Source organism: Etheostoma cragini, chromosome 11 (assembly GCF_013103735.1).
Source record: "Etheostoma cragini isolate CJK2018 chromosome 11, CSU_Ecrag_1.0, whole genome shotgun sequence".
NCBI lineage: Eukaryota > Metazoa > Chordata > Actinopteri > Perciformes > Percidae > Etheostoma > Etheostoma cragini.
In genome coordinates this window covers 10,274,166-10,291,495 of record NC_048417.1, presented here as the reverse complement: position 1 = coordinate 10,291,495, position 17,330 = coordinate 10,274,166, and the positions used below count along the sequence as shown (strand labels likewise).

At 39.0% G+C, this 17,330-nt stretch overlaps 1 protein-coding gene across 2 annotated transcripts; it reads right to left on the bottom strand.

Moving 5' to 3' along the window:
- Positions 1 to 1,771: 1,771 nt before the first annotated feature.
- Positions 1,772 to 15,309, bottom strand: tspan7b (tetraspanin 7b). Of its 2 annotated transcripts, XR_004658555.1 has the most exons (9): positions 15,085 to 15,309; positions 8,993 to 9,181; positions 8,578 to 8,652; positions 8,369 to 8,464; positions 7,742 to 7,897; positions 7,410 to 7,493; positions 5,773 to 5,858; positions 3,733 to 4,409; positions 1,772 to 3,696 (listed from the first exon to the last, which is right to left on the bottom strand). XR_004658555.1 is itself a non-coding variant. In XM_034885741.1 (8 exons), exons 1-7 carry the CDS (start codon positions 15,148 to 15,150, stop codon positions 5,790 to 5,792), a joined length of 735 nt encoding a protein of 244 aa, XP_034741632.1. In that variant the 5' UTR covers positions 15,151 to 15,309; the 3' UTR covers positions 1,772 to 4,409; positions 5,773 to 5,789. The 2 variants fall into 2 exon arrangements, 1 of the variants encoding a protein (XP_034741632.1); XM_034885741.1 differs by having other exon boundaries at positions 1,772 to 4,409.
- Between the last annotated feature and the right edge of the window lie 2,021 nt (positions 15,310 to 17,330).

Here is a 17,330-nt window from a genome sequence, read left to right as displayed (position 1 = left end):
CATTAGCGGACCCACTGCCGCGCGCCGCTCTGCCGGTAATTTGCGTGACAAGATTGGAGCGAGTCTGTTAGCGCGATCTCACGAAGTCCGCCTCTCTCTTCTCACCGCTTTTCCGTCCTTGTTTCCGATGCAGCCCGCAGCGGCGCAGCACAACAAGCAGACGCGGACAGACAGAGAATGTGTAGACCTATGTGTGGTGCTCTGTCCCCCACACGCTGCTCTCCCTTGTTTTCGCTCCCTTCTCCACAGCTCCGTTTTCCGATGATCCCTAAGCGCCGTCAAGTGGACAAGGATGGTACTTAGTGATGTCATGAAGTAAACCATATCAGAGAATGTTCTGTAAAAAAAATCGTCCGCGATTTTAGAATATATCTACATTTTTATTCTTCTGTTGTGAGTAGGGCATACTTAAATTTAAAAAAAAAGGAACTGTTGCAAACAAATCCTAGTGGGGGGTCTGGGTGTCCTCCACAGGGAGGTTCGGAGCGTCAAGAAATGAATTTCCTGTACGGTGGAAATACCTTTATTTAGGTGAAGATGTGGAGTAGAAAAACACAGATGACAATTCATAATTTATCAGAAATTTAATGGAAAGTATGATGTTGCGTGTCATTGGTCATTTTTCAGTAGATAAAAGGAAATCGATTTCCTTTTACTGAAAACCCTGGAGCTTTCTTGGGGGGTATGCTGCGTGTACAGGTGCACATGAGGCGGACCACACCACTGACAGTCTGTATTTTGGTGTCAAGGTGTCTTTCTCGTTTTTTTTAGGTTGCAGATGGTAACCAATATAATCCGCCACAACATCCATTGCACCGACAATCCGTCCTTGAAAAGTTCTCCCTCGTTGAGGTTTATTCCTGTGTTCCCCATCTTGTCCAGGATTCATAGACGTATCATATGATGTGCAGATAATGGAATATTTGGCTGATCATCAATTGTGCAAGATCTGCTCAGTTATTTAACTCTTTCGTGAATCCTACATCAGTTACAGCATCAATTGTTTGTTGTGCTTCTGTTGACCTAGTGAACGTTCTTCTGTATAATAACACTGGTTTAATTGTGTATTTTTCGCCAGTTTGATTAAGGTATGTATATTACCTTCCTTTGTAAATCACATCACAGACAAGTTGTAATTGTCTGTAGACCTTATTTCTTTGGTCCTAAATATGTATAGTTACAGTTAGGGCAAATTGGCAATATCAACAACTCAAGATGACTTATTTTTTTTAAATTAAACTTCAATAATTTATGTCTCCTGCATTGAGCAGAGGGAAATCAAGTCCAAACATAATACTGGATGTGGTACTCTATTTCATGACAACTCGAATGCAAACCGGGCAGTTTATTGCGTCCTATGTTGTAATTGTCCCGCACTAAACCAATAAGGAGTACACCCACACATGTTTATCCACACTTTGCCTACTCTCAACATGACTTAACTTTTAACCCAACTTCTTTTAACACTAATCGTGCAGCTCAAAATATAATGTGTCCTGATTAATGTGTGGGATCAGCCCAGACGCTGTTTTTAAATTCTCACATTAATAACACCGCTAATAAATCAGTAACATATATTGTTCAAATTACAAAAAAAGACATCAACCCTTTGTAGTCTCATAATTTACTAGGGGACTAAACTGGAACACTTAAGGTGAACAATATCAGTGTAGATTAGAAAAATACATATAATACCACACCTGTTTAACTCTCCATTTAAAATGTACAGAGCGGTCTCCATCGTAGCAAAATGAGCAAACGCTAAACACAATTGTTATTCTGTATATTTATTGATAATAAGACCACTGATGGTGACTTAGTCAATCATAGACAGCATGGTGAAATTATTGTGTCTGGTGACACCATGTGTAAGCAGGATGATATTACAATTTAGTATTTACAGGACAACATCCGTTTGGGGAAGGAAAGCTAAGTTTCAGTGTTGGAAAACATACATTCACTAATTAATGTAGAGCTTTAAAAGCAAAAAGGATTGAAAAGCCACAACCAAACACACACACACACACACACACACACATACACACACACACACGCAAGGTCAGGGACAGTCAAATGAAGACACAAAACCCCACACACTCACACTGAAAGAGAGAGGGAAAATCACTTGGTAAAACTGTAAACTTAATACCAACCAAATCATAATAAATATACAGCTAAATTCAAACATCTACATGTGCATGTTATTCTCAACAAAACGTTGGCCACGATTATTTTTCCAATGCGAGTCCTATAAACTATAACAAATACAGGTTAACAGCACAAGGTGCGGAATCAAAACTGTGACACAATTTTTTTTTTACCGATTAGCATATTAGAATGAGAAACATTACAATATATAAATTACATTTCCCATAAATATCTACAAGTGATGATGAGGGTGAGGATGGCCTGTTGATGCACTACATAGAATACTGTAAATACTAGATGAACACTGTTGGAGTCCTGCGTATCTCTCAGGTCAACTTCTGTCACTGTCAACACTCAGCTGGCATTATATATGATTTGATATCACCCTAACAGGCTGAAATATGTGTTTCAGGGACCCTTTCTAGTTGAAAAGCTTGTTAATACCCAGAATCCTTGTTTTGTTGCACCTGTAACCACTCCCAACAGTGATGTCAGGTACACCTGTACATCACTGCTACAAGGTGAAAACTTTAACCATTGGAGATCAACAAAAACAAGTTTCTCAGCTGTTGCTTTAGTCTTAATTTTTTTTTATTTAGTCAGTTACTTTTTATATAAACAAGTACCGAAACCATGACATTATAATAATAAGTTGTCAGTATGCTTCATATGACGTGTTTGTTGGATCATCAAGCAGCTCACCTTGTCCAAGAATCAGTCAAATTTCATCTGACAATGGGTGTAACATTATGAATGCCTTTGAGAAGAGAGAGTGTGAGCTGTTTTCCCTATTTGTATGTTTCACTGCATCTTCACCTTTTCGAAGTTTTTCATCTTGTCTTCAAGTGTGGCCGTTCCAAACAACTATAAACATTTCTGCCTTTAGACGACACCTCATTGCAACAATTTGGTTTGAAGCATCCAAAATTCCTTTAATGTTTGTATTGAGTGTTAGGCTTGATTTAGAGCCTGAAATAGCAGGGTCACACCAGCATTTCAACCTGGATGTTGTGGTGAAATAATGGCACATTATATTAAAGGAAATGTAGACTAAATTAGACAAAGTAAATCTACATTGAGTTTAATTTTACTGAGCTTTGACAACTTAATGTGCACTGCTGACCAATAACAAGTCATCTTAACTATCTTTAGGAGAACAAGTGAGCGGCAACACTGAGGAAGCTATTGCAACATTTTAGCTGTGTGTTGCATGATCCGTCGTTATTTAGTATAAACTTCCCCATGAAATGGGCTCACAAACAGTTATGAGACAGGAGTTGATGGTACCACGCCGTCTTTTGGCTAAACGATTTGAACTTATCATGTATTTAGAGTCAGAGATACTTTAACATTACTTTCTGGTGTGACCTGGCCTTTGGTCTATAATAGATTTGGGTCCTAACTGACATTATGTGTTTGTTCTTCTTGAGGAATAAAAAATCTCCAAAAAGAGATTAAGTTAGATTAAGTGTCATAAGTATATGTAGGTGTGGTAAATTAGGGCATAGATGAGCGTTATTTTAAGTTACTTTGGTTGTTTGATAGTTCCTTTGGTTCTTGTGTATTTGAACCATTAATTGATACTGAATTATAATTAACACATCATAATCTGCTTTTGGGATAAAATATCCAGTCAAAGAAATAGCGGGCCTTGTATACAGGTAAAAATGCACTAATAAAATCCTTCCTTTTCTCTCCTTTGTCAGTTTCCTTATTTTTCGTATAAACTTAAACTATCCACTTCAGTACACAAGATCAGTTAAAAAAAATTCACAACCATAGTCTATACAATGGTGAGCAATGACAAAGTCTAATGCAAAACTAAACCTAGCAATTACATTTTTACTTTCAAGCTTTAGTAACGTCATTCTGTACAAAGATGTGCAGTGTTCTTCTGATGATGGTTGGTGGAGCATGCTGCAGCCAACAGAAAAGCCAAATTTCACCATAACGCCTATCTGAGACAAACACCGCTGTCAACTTAAACAACTCTGGCCTACCTGCTTGTTGTAGGCTGTATTGATCCGAGATATGTGCTAATGAGCAACTTCTACATCAAGCAGGGGAGAGATGTCCGGTATAGAATGCTTGGATGCAACAGCAGTGAGTCGAGGAATGGTGCTTTACAGTAAGATACATTAAGCTATTACATAAAGATCACAGGCAGAGAGACAGAGGGAGGTCAATTCCAATACAGACGTGTGATAGTGTTTTGGGAATTTACTCTCATCATGTGTCAAGGCTCTTTGTCTCTTCTTGTCCTTAAAATACAAAAACACAACAGAAAGAAGAGTTACTTGTGTTTTAAAGGTCCAATATGTAATATATTTACTGTATTAAATAAAAAAAACTACCACAATATGTCAACAGATATTAAGGACACATGCTAAGTTGAAATACTATCTTCTCTGACAACTATGCTAAAGCCAGTATTTTCTTTTTTGAAATTTCCTTTCTGGGATGGATTGTCTTTTTTTTTATTTTGGACTGTGTGTCAACTGCCCATTTTCCCCACCAGGGTTGCCAGATATGAAATGCAAACACGCAAAAACAACATCCTGCAGCCGTGGTAGCAGCAACTGGATTGACGGAGAAAGATTCATTCTACCCGACCTAAAAATAAACTCTGCAACTGTTGCATGATCAAGGACGTGGAAAAACACGGGTAAATATTGGAGATGCATTAGAGACAGCTTACAGCCCAAATGGATGCAGAGTTGGCTAATTTCCTCCTGAACAAATAGGCATTGAGCTTTACGCTAATTTATCACGGCTAACGTTACGTCCATGATGAATTGTTAAATTGGGACACAGCTTACGATCTCTACTGGTTGCTCTGCAATGTATGGTATGTTATTGATTCCCACTTTGTTACAAAACGTAATGTGTAATGTATAGTGTATAGACAAGCTGTGTAGTAAGGTTATATGTTTATTTAATGCTTTACATAACGGGGTCCGGAAAGTAGTAGAAACAAAAATCACCCCCCTGCCAAAATTCTTTACCCGCTTCTGTTCAAAGGCCGTATCCGACAAATGGCGACTGTGACCTGGGTACAGACGACCACGCTGTTTTTAGCGGTTGTTGTTGTGTTTAGCCGAAAAAGGGTGGCTGTCAGCCGTGTCCAGAACTCCGCGAGAGCACAGGCTTTTATGGCCGCCAACATAGCCACCAACATTGCTACTCCGCTACACTGTGACGTAATGTCTGGTAATGCGAGACTAGCATCTAGCTAACATTGACATTGTGGGACATTGTGTTCAGAGTGTTCAGTGTCGGGGGAGGAGGGGCCGGGGGAAACGACTCTCTCCGGTATTTGGAATTTGGCTGCAGTAACCATTTTAAACGCTAGCTGTCAGTATCACATACGGCACCTTTAATTAAACCAGCATTAATTGATTTAAAGGCCACTTGGGAGCAGGAAAAACACAATTCACTTTAGTACTATCACCTTAGAAACTTTTCTGAAAGGCTAAAAACTCTGTAGAGTGACACCTTTTACATTTTTTCAGCAATTGTATTCATAAATTTAACAAATATTGATTATCGCAGCTATTACTCTAAATGTGTGTGTGTGTGTGTGTGTGTATGTGTGTGTTGTGCACATATTTAAATGTCTCTCACCTGCCAAGTCACATCAGCTAAACCATCTCATACTGATTGGCTGTGATGATCCTGGACAGACAGCAGGCCAGCAACATGCCAATCAGCTGAAAGATAGACAGAGAAGGCTTTTGGTTTATTTCATGTTTGGGATTCAAAAGTTCGGCATTAACATTTTCTCAAAATGAAGACGTCATTTCCATTGACAACTTTGCATTCTTGTTGTAAGTATGATGGTGCTACAAGTATTTCCTTCCTCCCTCTAGCATTGTTATTTGGTATTTCATGTCACTGTTACGCTGATGATATCTAGTTCTATGTCTCTTTTAAACCTGAGACGGACAAACTGACTTCCATTAAGGACTGGATGGTAAACACATTTTTACAGTTCATTGCAGATAAGACGGAGGTCCTTATCGTTTTCCCTATTTGTATGATTCACTGCATCTTATCCCTTATTAAGTTTTTCATCTTTCCTTCAAGTGTGGCCGTTTCAAACAGCTGTAAACACTTCTGCCGTTAGACGACACCTCATAGGAACTATGTGGTTTGATGGATGCAAAATTCAGGATTCTGTTTTTTATTGCAAATAAATCATCACTCCTATCTTACCACCCTCTTTACATTGGCTTCTTGTCAAGTTCAGGATTTATTTAATGTTTATTGTTCTGACATAATAGAACTTGATGTGCATCTCTGTGCCTCTCCATCCTTATAATACCAGTAGGTCACAGGGCTTACTAGATGTCCCTCAAGCTCAACTAAGACCAAAAGGTGACCGTGCCTTTGGAGCAATGGCTGCGACACTGTGGAATGCCCTTCCTATTGTCATACGTTCCAGGTCTGTGTTGACACTTTTACCCTTGTAAAACCCTTTGTGACATGTTCTGTAAAAGGTGCTAAATTAAAAGAACATTACTATTGTTACATGTATTTGTTGAGAAGAACAATCATTTTATAAAATTTATAATTGTTATTTTTACTTTAATCATTTTTTAAATTCTTGTTCTTTTTTGTCTTATTTTCAACACTTTTATTGTTATGAAGCATGTTGTGACATGTTCTGTAAAAGTTACTATATAGAAAAAATTATTATTGTTGCACATGTATTTGTCAAGAAGAAGTAAAAAGAAAAGTGGATATGAGCCTGTGCGTTTTGTCTAAAGTAGAATTTCAAAAAAGGAACTATTGTTTCAGGCATTTCAGACATACTTGTTTAATGCATTTGGCCTTTTTGGCAGCCGATATTTTGACTGGTCGAAGTCCTAAAAACGCAGGTGTTACTTATAACATTAATGATGGCTTTGTTTCATTCAAGCGTGCCAGTGAGTCATGACAGTGTGACAATGAGCCAGCATTAACAACACTAGGACCTAAAGCAGCCATCAGCCATCATCCATTTTATTTTTTAAACTTGTGCTTTTCCTTCAGGCCAAAATTTCTTTCACAAAAAAGGCCATTTAAACAATATCTCTTCTTTTTTTCTATAAAGCAATCCATCAGAACCCCTGTAGTTCCAAAGCTGGCAGCACGCAATGTTAAAGGGATTAGAAGATGTGTCTGTTCATCTTTTTAGCAATTGTCTGGCTTGTTTTTAGTAATCATGTCTCTATATTAATCTTCTTAATAATTTATTAATGCTAAAAAAAAACTCTTACCTGTGAGAACGCAATCCCAAACGTCACTCCTGCAATAATGGCCATGTTGGTCTCCATGAATGAAGTGACCCGCTCGTAGCAGCCCTGAAACCCAGAGGACATGTTAGTTTGCAGAGGAGGGAACAGGGACGTGTCATATGTTATATATTTATATTAGGGGAAAGATGGATATCTGGGAGACTATCTGAGGAAGCTGTTAGTGCATGGAGGAGGGAGAGGGTTTTAAAAGGTGAATGAGTTCCTTCTGTCAGATATAAATACAGTTATGTTCTGACTGGAGAGAGTCATTTTCTGCATAAAGTACCTAGCAGAAAATACAATGACATACTGACCTGGTGGTAGACCTTGTTCAAGGCTAGAGTTGCATTGCGTAGGTCTTCTAGGTTGCAGTCAGAGGAGTTAATGCAGCAGCTGGCAGGAATGCCGTTGGATGGGTAATACACACTGCCAAACCAACTAGTGTAGTTATACACTCCACAACAACGCAGCTTGAAAAGCACAGAAAAAGAGAAGGCATAGAAATTAAATGAGGAATTAAGGATTAAAAGAGAAGGCAGGTAGTATTTTTGTGTTTTCTTTAAAAGGCTAAATCATTTACGCTAGCCAAACAAAACTATTTTCAACTGCGGTTTAATATATATTTGGTTACTCATTTTTTATTTATATTTAATGACTCAAAATAAACATCTTTTGGACAATAAAGCTCTTTGGTACAGACAAATATGCTATTTTCTTTTCTTTCTTTTTTTTTAGGATACTTGTGTTTTATCTGTTTAACTGATTTTGTGAAAAGCACTTTGAATTGCCCTGTGGCTGAAATGTGCTATACAAATAAAGCTGCCTTGCCTTGCCTTGCCTAGAAGAATCTAACCTTTAGTCTTCAGGGTCGTTTTCTGGTATGCTGCTGATGCAAGTATTATCTGTTTCACCTTGATGATTTTGTGTCTCGGGGGACTTACCGTGTGCTGCAAGTAATCAACAGCACGGCTCGCCTCATCCTCAGCGTTGTAGTTCAGAACTGCGTCAGTGTATGTCCTGTGAAAGGTTCCCTTTATCTGCAGAATGCAAACACATACACCCAGAATCCCACACGTAAATAGCATGAGAGTGCTTTACACAGCTTTAGTGTGAGACTTGTGTTCTCGTGGTGTGTTGCGTGTATGCTGACCTCATGGCGAAACACAAATCCAGAGATCCCAGCCACTAACTCAGCGAGGAAGACGAGTGACAGAAACATGGCATACTACAGAGAGAGGAGAAGGAAGAGGGAGATTTGCACAGTTTGCATGGAAACCCTCTGCCTTAGTGCATCCTTTGCCTATCAGCACACGCGCATAGGCAAAACACACACACACACACACACACACACACACACACACACACACACACACACACACACACACACACACACACACACACACACAATTAACTGTAACAAGTGCCTTGTAGCATCTATTGGATTTCTGATCCTATCCACAAGGTAGAGGTCAACCATTATTCCCTTTATAATGTGATTTGAGGCTAATTAAGCACCATCGCTCCAAGCAACAATGCACTGCAACCTTCCCCCTCCTGCCTCTCACCAGCTTCAGCATCCATGGGCTTCCTCTGCAGGTGGCAAAGCAACCAAACAGGCCAAAAACGATGATGACGGTCCCGGTGCCGATGAGGACGTACGGGGAGTTGGTGGAGTTGTCGGCTATCAGAGAGATGTACGGACCCAGCATCAGCTTCCCCCATATTCCCACTGCCAGCAGGATGGCTCCTGTTATCTAGAGGGTGGGAGTTGGATGATACAAGTATGAAAGCAGGAAACAGGCCTTTATCTCTGCACTTCTGCGAAATTACAATAGCTGTGTTTTAGCAGCCGTGGCGAGGGGGAGGAGAAGAAAGTGGATCAAGGTGGAACAAAAAAGCAGAGCAATTAGAGTAAGGAGGAGGAGACGGCAGACAGCAGACATAAATTTATCTGCCGTTTGGGATGGCAATCACCTGCTATCCCCTTTATGAATATAACTGCACAAACACACAGAAAGAAAGAGAGAGAAAAAAAGGGGACATATCAAAGAAGCTCTTTGATCCAAGGCGAAACGCTTCCTCCTGTTGCGCCTATCTTAGCATTTCAAATGAAGGCTGCTGATAAAAGAGGGTGTTGTACGAGGCAGCTGAAGCGGCGTGTGTCTCAGCTGGGTATGTCTTACTGGCATTGGAAAGAGAGCGGGGTGTGGAACGGCTGCTGATGATCTGACTCCGGCGAGGGCCAACTCATCATCCTAACCTCCCTCCTTTCCAAGAGGAGGCTGTTCGCCATCCTGCTGCCAGGCCTTCTGACTAGAGAGGGAGCCGTCTGTACAAAATGTCTCTGTGCACCCTGGAACCTCGAAAACTGATGACAAGAATGTTCTCAGCTCTTAGCAGAAAATGGGCCAGTATGACTGAAACAGCAATGACTCCATCGGTTGAATAAATGTTCCCTCTTAACAATTAGTCAACCATGTCCTGAGGCTTAATGTCACGTTATGTAAAAAATGACAATAATGTATGATTAACAACAATACAAAAAAAACACATTACATATTTGCATAAACTTAGGCTGCCATGCCTCATCTAAGCTCTGACTGTAGCTTAAACCGGTCTCTGCAGATTAATGACTGTGTTAACAACATTTGCACTTTGCCCTGTTGGTAGAGTGAGCACATAATGACTGGGCAAAGGTTTCGGACCATGACAAATCACCAGTCTGTCCTTTGCTGTATTGTTCTAGAGTTGGTTGTGTTCAACCACAGGTTTAAGTAGCCTTTTAGACTTTACCACAGTGAGAGGGGTTTGAGAATTGTTACTACTAGCTATTTAAATTGATCATGCAAACATCCACATGAATTTCCATATCAACACTAAAATGCACAAGGGCACTGAGTTTGAGTTTCAGCTGAGGGTGAAATGATAAGAAGAGTTACCTTGACAAAAAAACACATACACACTGTCATCTCCTGAGGAAACCATAAGCCAAAAGTAACTATGTTCTGAAATTACATTACCCATTACATGGGTTTAAGGCCGCAAAAAAGATAATTTTTAGTGTTGATCAATATTTCTGTGTCTTGAAATTATGTATTTAGAACAAACATTTCGCTGTGGTTTCTATTACGTAAGTAAAACCTGTAAAAATGGGTATTATTGACGAGCTGTGGGCAGTTAGATGCGAGGTAGACAAATCCTTAGTGGCACGACGTTTGATGGAGCTAAACCACAAAGTGAGAACTGAAAATACAGTAGATATGTTTTTATTTTATTATTATTATTTTTGGCATTTTAGGCCTTTATTTTGGACCACATGCTGCAAAACTCCGCAGGTCAGAACTGGACCCGCGGCCGCTGCGTCGAGGACCAAGCCTTTGTATATGGGCGCACACTCAACCACGTGAGTTACCCAGGCACCCGAGTAGAATAGATTTTCTATTTACAATCGTCTCTGGAGTTGTCCGTTTGTTTTTGTAATCTCTATATCTGAATGCTCATCCTATTGCTCCTTCTACTACTGTAGCTGCTGTGTACACGGAATACATTTTCTATGTGTTTTTTGTTTATTGAGTAGTGTAAAAACTCTTCGCACTAGTGCTGTAATTATTAGTGAGGCTCTAGTCTATATCCACAACATTATACTTCCAGGACTGTTGCCGGATGTCCGTTACCTTACGCTTTCTTTGTGTTGGAATTTTAAACTCTGGTTTATTTATGAGGACTATGGTTAACTGCTCCTCAGATCTCTGCAGGGTAAATCGAGACAGCTAGCTAGACTACCTGTCCAATCTGAGTTTTCTGCTGCACGACTAAAACAACCTTTGAACTAACACGTTGCACCAAAACAAGTTCCTTCCCGAGGCTTTTTTGCAGTGGACCGTGGCCCTGACTGATTCTTAGCGCTGCCTTCGACGATTGTGATTGGTTTAAAGAAAATAAATAAATAAATATGATAACAACATGGCAAACATGGTCAAAGACTAAGGTACTCTCCTGGCTCCACAGGTTCATCTAAACCAACAAGCATAGATGCAATTAGCTTCACTTTTTGGCCAATTGGTGGCAGCAGTAAAACGGCAATATTAGCATTGACTTGAAATTTTGTTTCTGGTCATCTGATACATGTAAGTGCAATATTCACTTTCTTTTAGCTCTGTTTTGGTCTCAACCAACTCCTGAGGGAAATATCTTTAGTTAATAAATGCTCCCTCCTATTGCTACTATTAAAAACATTGATTAGTGCTGCTTTAACTGGTCAGAAGCAGGGGCTATCTTAGGTTGTTCTCTGCCCTTATTAAATATTTTACAAGGGTAATATAGACCTACTTATCCTTAGCTAATTCAATTATACAGAAGATTAATTTACAATTATTCCTCAAACACACCACACATTTAATAGTGAAATTTAATAGTGAAATTGAACAACTGTTTGAAAGGGATGCACCTTCAGATCTTATTGTAAGTTTCTTTAGACTAGGGATGAGAGGCATGGATGAAAAAATCTAGTACAGTACATTAATTGTAATTTTTTAATCACAATATGTACAAACATATATTGTGACAAGGTCAGATTGTATTGATAAGCTGTTAATGGATAACAAATAAAGACAGGAATGTCTGTTTAGGGCTAATGCAGTAACAGAAATACCTGACAAATAAAGGTACTTTGTCAAATTGATGCAAAAATGCCCAAACTGCCATAAACCAGCTTTACTCCTTGATTTTCAACCTTGCCGACAATTTGCTAATACAGTGGTTCTCAAGCTAAGGCTTGGAACCCCCCAAGCAGTTCTTTAGGCCACTAAAATATATTAATATAACACAATTTGAAAATTTGATTGAACAGGCCACCATACATAGACACCATTTTGTAGACATTGTATTGCAACCTGTGGTGAGAGGTTGGGCCAAGACGCAGCGATATTAAAGGGATTGATGTTTAGGTATTTAAATGGTACATCAAAATCTCTGGCGGCAGACCAATCTATATTGTTTCAAGATATGTATTGTCAAATCCCCCAGCTATACTTTGGAGCAAAGTGTCTGCAAAATAAATGTAATGGAAAGTAAGCAATTGATTATATCATCTTTAAAACATCAGAAAATTAAAATAGTAAAGTGTTCATTTTGAAGCCAACAAGGAAATGAAGTCAAAGGAGTGGGGGCGAGTCATCTAGACTTCATGTGTGCTGAATCCCAAACAGCTTCAGGCCTCCTTTCTCCTCCCTGGAGCAGAGAACCCCCCACCCTCTCACATGTTTTGTTTGAAATTCAATGCTAGGCCGGCCAGCCTAAGAGTTTAAAACAGGTCACCCCTCTTCCCTCCTCCTCCTCCTCCTCTTATTCCTCCCCAGGCCTAATAAAGCAACAGAAGGTGCGATGACAAAATATGCTGGCGAGGACACCACACAGACTCTACCACCTGCTCTGCATATGACCGTCCTGTGTGCAAAGTATGGCAACGTACAGTAGCTATTCACACTTAAGACATTATTTGACACGACAAGCTGATAACAGCGAAACCATGGCCCGACATTAAAGGCAGCTCTCTCACTGCCATGGAACCTCTCCACTGCTTCACCCCTCGGGGTTGAATGGAGCCACAGAGCTGTGAGACCTTTCTGCACTTTAGACATCTGAAACCTGATGCTGGAGATGTAAGGGAGCGCAAAGAGACGCTCCAATCCTGACTAAATATAAAAGTGCATATCAGTGACACAGGCACATGTCTGCAATGCAGGGAGATACACAGCACGGCTCTGCTTTTTAAGCCTTTGTAACTGAAAGCCTGATTCCAGCTTCTGTGTTTCCATCCAGACTTAATTCTACAATGTTAGAGGTTAGTTTAGGAAAGCAGAGAATGTGCTCTTCAGATTCTTAACACATTATGGACAGATACATCTCTTCACAAATTCTGATTGGTATCATTATTTGGCCTACGACCCAGAATTAGTGCATGGTCAAAACCGCCCTAAATTAATCAACATGATTGTCTGTCATGTCAGTCATGTGTTGTCTCACCTATTCATATTGTTGCTTGCCCAAATGCTAGATTATATGTGAAGACTCAGCTGGTAGACTAATGAAAAGGTAAACAAAGACATTTCCAAAGCAGTCAAAACCAAACAGTAAATATGAAAATACTATTTCTCTTCTCAAGTTAATCTCAAAAGTAATCTATCCCAAAATTGGAAGCAGATTTGTTTAATTTGAGGGATCAATTCTATACATGACTGTTGTTATTTTAGGATACTGCTTGCTCAGCATTGTGAACACAGCATTTTTTTATGAATTCCCATTAAGAGCTTTGTAGCTTAAAACCTTGGCAAAAAGATCCTCCAGATGGTATTGATTAAACTCTATGGTATGATTTGAGGCTTTTGAGGTGCTGTGTTCTGCATGATAGTATGTATATGGTGGACCTTAGAAGGTGGACAGTGCACATGGATGTCCAACTCCAGCTGGGTACAGAACTAAACAGCATACAAAAGAAAAAGGAGGGGTAGTCCACACACACTGATAGTTGCAAGATCCCCAAAACATGTTTCCTGCTTTTTCTCCACATGGATGTTTGTACACTAAACCAAAAAATACAGTGTGCTTTTCCTTTGTAGACAGAATATTAGAAACACTGGCAACTATTTTGATAATCAATTAAGCCATTTATCAAGCATAAATGCTCACAATTACAAAAAATTACAGTAAATTAAATATTGGTCCAAGAAAAGTACACATTTCTAGATGTCATTTTAGGCTTTAAGATTGTGAAGATATGAATGTGGCACTTTTACTTGTAACAGAGTATTTTTACACTGTGGTATTGCTACTCTTGAGCAGCTACAACAAATGCTGGTTACATCTTAATGCATAAATATGAATCATCAAATATAAAATGTAATCTACTCACAGAGGCCATTATGCTGCAAAAGGTACTTTTGCTGATAATACTAACTACTACTACTACTTTTACTTGAGTGAGATTTTGAATGCAGGACTTTCATTTGTAATGTGATATAATGTAATGCAGAATTTTACATTGTGGTATTGCTATTTTATAACACCTACTTTTCATCACCGTTCAAGTGTTTCTGTTTTTCTGGACACTTGGTTTAAGGCACTTTTTCTATGGTGTTCCTATAGGAATCAATGGTTTGCTCGGGTATTGGCATTGTATCTGTGTGGGAGTCTATACTAAGGGTGCAAGGTCCCTTTAAGAATTTATAGCAGCGACCCAAAAATGTATCGTTACATTATGTGGTGAGAAAATGGGCTTTAAACGATCCGTGTCAAACAGATGAGGCCCTTAACGTCAGACAGAGTTCCATCGTTGCGGTGATGTTATACCATCCTCTTCCGCGCTGACTGACAACAACCATGATGCTATGTGTGCTATGTAGTCACACCACTGACCGCCCGGCAGCCATAAATATGTGTAACGTTAAGCTTTACACAATTAATAGAACACAAGACGATACAATCCACATTTTAAACATTAAATTGAGAATGCGATTTTTATTTAGCGTTAAATTCATACAAACGGCATGATGCCGTCGATGATGCTGCCGCCGTCCACCCCTTTATCATCACGCACAACAACACAAAAACACATTATGGTGCATTCTATTTAAAAAACAGAAACCAAAAGGCTACGTACCCAAAACACGAAGGAGTATACGATGAGGAGGGTTTTAAGGCAGGTGATGACTGGTTTAGTCTCCATTCTGGAACGTACGTTAAACACACTGTGCGATAATAACGGGGAAAGAACCGTCTCTGCGAACTGTCGCGTTGCAACCGTGCGCCGATGCAGCCACACAGCGTCAGAGGAGACACGCACCACTCAGCCACAGCGTTACATTATCAATTTATTTTCGTATCAAATGATAGTATCGATAATTTTGGACAGATCTATGATTATGTACTTCCTCATTAAGCATGATAAAGATTAATCGGGGTATTTGTGTATAGGCCTGAGTAGCAGTGGTAAACTGTAGGCTTACATTGACTCAAGTACTGCATTTAAGTACAATTTGAGGCACTTTCCTTGAGTCTTTCGGATTTATGCTGCTTTGTAGTTCAACTCCACTACATTATGGAGGCTACAGGTCAATGTAAGCTTTTATTTAACGACACTCCTGATAGTAGGCTATAAGTTACCATACTTACTTTGCAGATTCAGAAATACAAAATATAACAAGCATGTGAATTATAATGTATTGTAAATTAAGCTACCCAGCAGTAGGCTATACATATGTAAAAATGACCCCCTTTACCAGCTGCAACATGCAGACATGAATGCAACAATAACTATAATTAATTTATATTATTCTGTAATGGGCCATTATGTATAATAGTACTTTACATTGGGTACTTCCAAGTACATATATATATAAATTGATTCTAATTTTTGTACATTTACTTAACAGTTTGAATGCAGGACAATGACTATAACAGCATATATCTAGATTGTTGTATTGCTACTATTACTTACGTCAAATATCTGAGTATGTGGCACATAAAACTGACCTGAATTTGGATATTTTATTGCGTGGTATTTCATAATTCAGTTATAGGCTTGTCTGCAAAAAAATGTATCTGCCAAATAACCAATAACTGCAGATTTCTGATGAATGTAGTGAAGTAAAAACTATATTTCCCTCTTAACTGTATAATAGTTTACTATTGCCTGTTTTTAATGCGCTGTATGTGCTGGTTTTACTTTAAAGTGTCTTGTATCATGTAAAGGTATCATGTAAAGGGCTATATGAATGAAACGTATTATAAAGTAGCATAAAATGGAAATACTAGTCATGTACTGTGCCTTTCAATTGCATCAAGTGTTGCGATTTAGTAACTGTAGTTAGTTAATCTTTACCACTGATACTGGACCACTATTGGCCTTCAAAGTACTAATACTATATTGGGTACCAAGCCCATTTAAAGTTGGATACCATAAGTGTAACATATGTTGAGACATTTCTATGAAAATAATAGACTACCCCAAAAAAAAGGCCTAATTCTTATTAGTCTTTATCTGTCCTATTAAGGTATCATGACCCTGAGTGTCTGCCCATTGCACATGATTAAAAAACAAACATCCATCACTTATCAAAATCCCGACAACACAGATTCAAACCTGGCGTTCACCTCTTATACCCGTTAAGGGTCCTTCTCCATTATCTTCAAGCTGTCCAGAGTCTGGAGGACCTTCCTCCTTACCACGGTCCTGGAGCCCACACTGAAGTGAGAATATATTACATGGACAGCTGAAATGAGGTTTAAAGAACTCCAGGAGTTGCTGACATGGTTACAGTTGGTTTCAGGGAAATAAAACCTCATACTGACAGGTGTCTCTATCTATTTATATTAACGAAGGTATACAAAAATAGAAGATAACAGAAACACCTCTCCGCATTATGAAATGCAGTTTAACAGCGCCACAATCTCAAAAATAATCATAATGTTGAATCAACACCTCCTTAAAACAGTTTCAACTAAAACATAACCCTCACAAATGGAGGATATATACACACATTTCAATAAAGAAAAACAATTCTAACAACAATGAACAAGTGTATCGTCACATCCAACAATCTCCTCCATTAGTAGTCTCAAGACACCAGTAAACATTGTACACAGGATAAAACCATTTGTGTTATTTGGGTCCTGTGCTGCAAACTGATTAAAGGCTTTAGGGGATACTGATAACAGACTGAAAAGCTCAACTTAAGGTGTGTTATATTACGGGGAAAAATCAGTTTTCATTTGGGGGTTTTGGAACATGCTTAGCTTTCAAAACAGTAAAACCAATAATTTATAACCTTACAATACAATGCAGTGCAAATAGGGAATACATTGGACTGCTTGTCCTGCAGTAAAAAATGACAAATCATCAAGAGG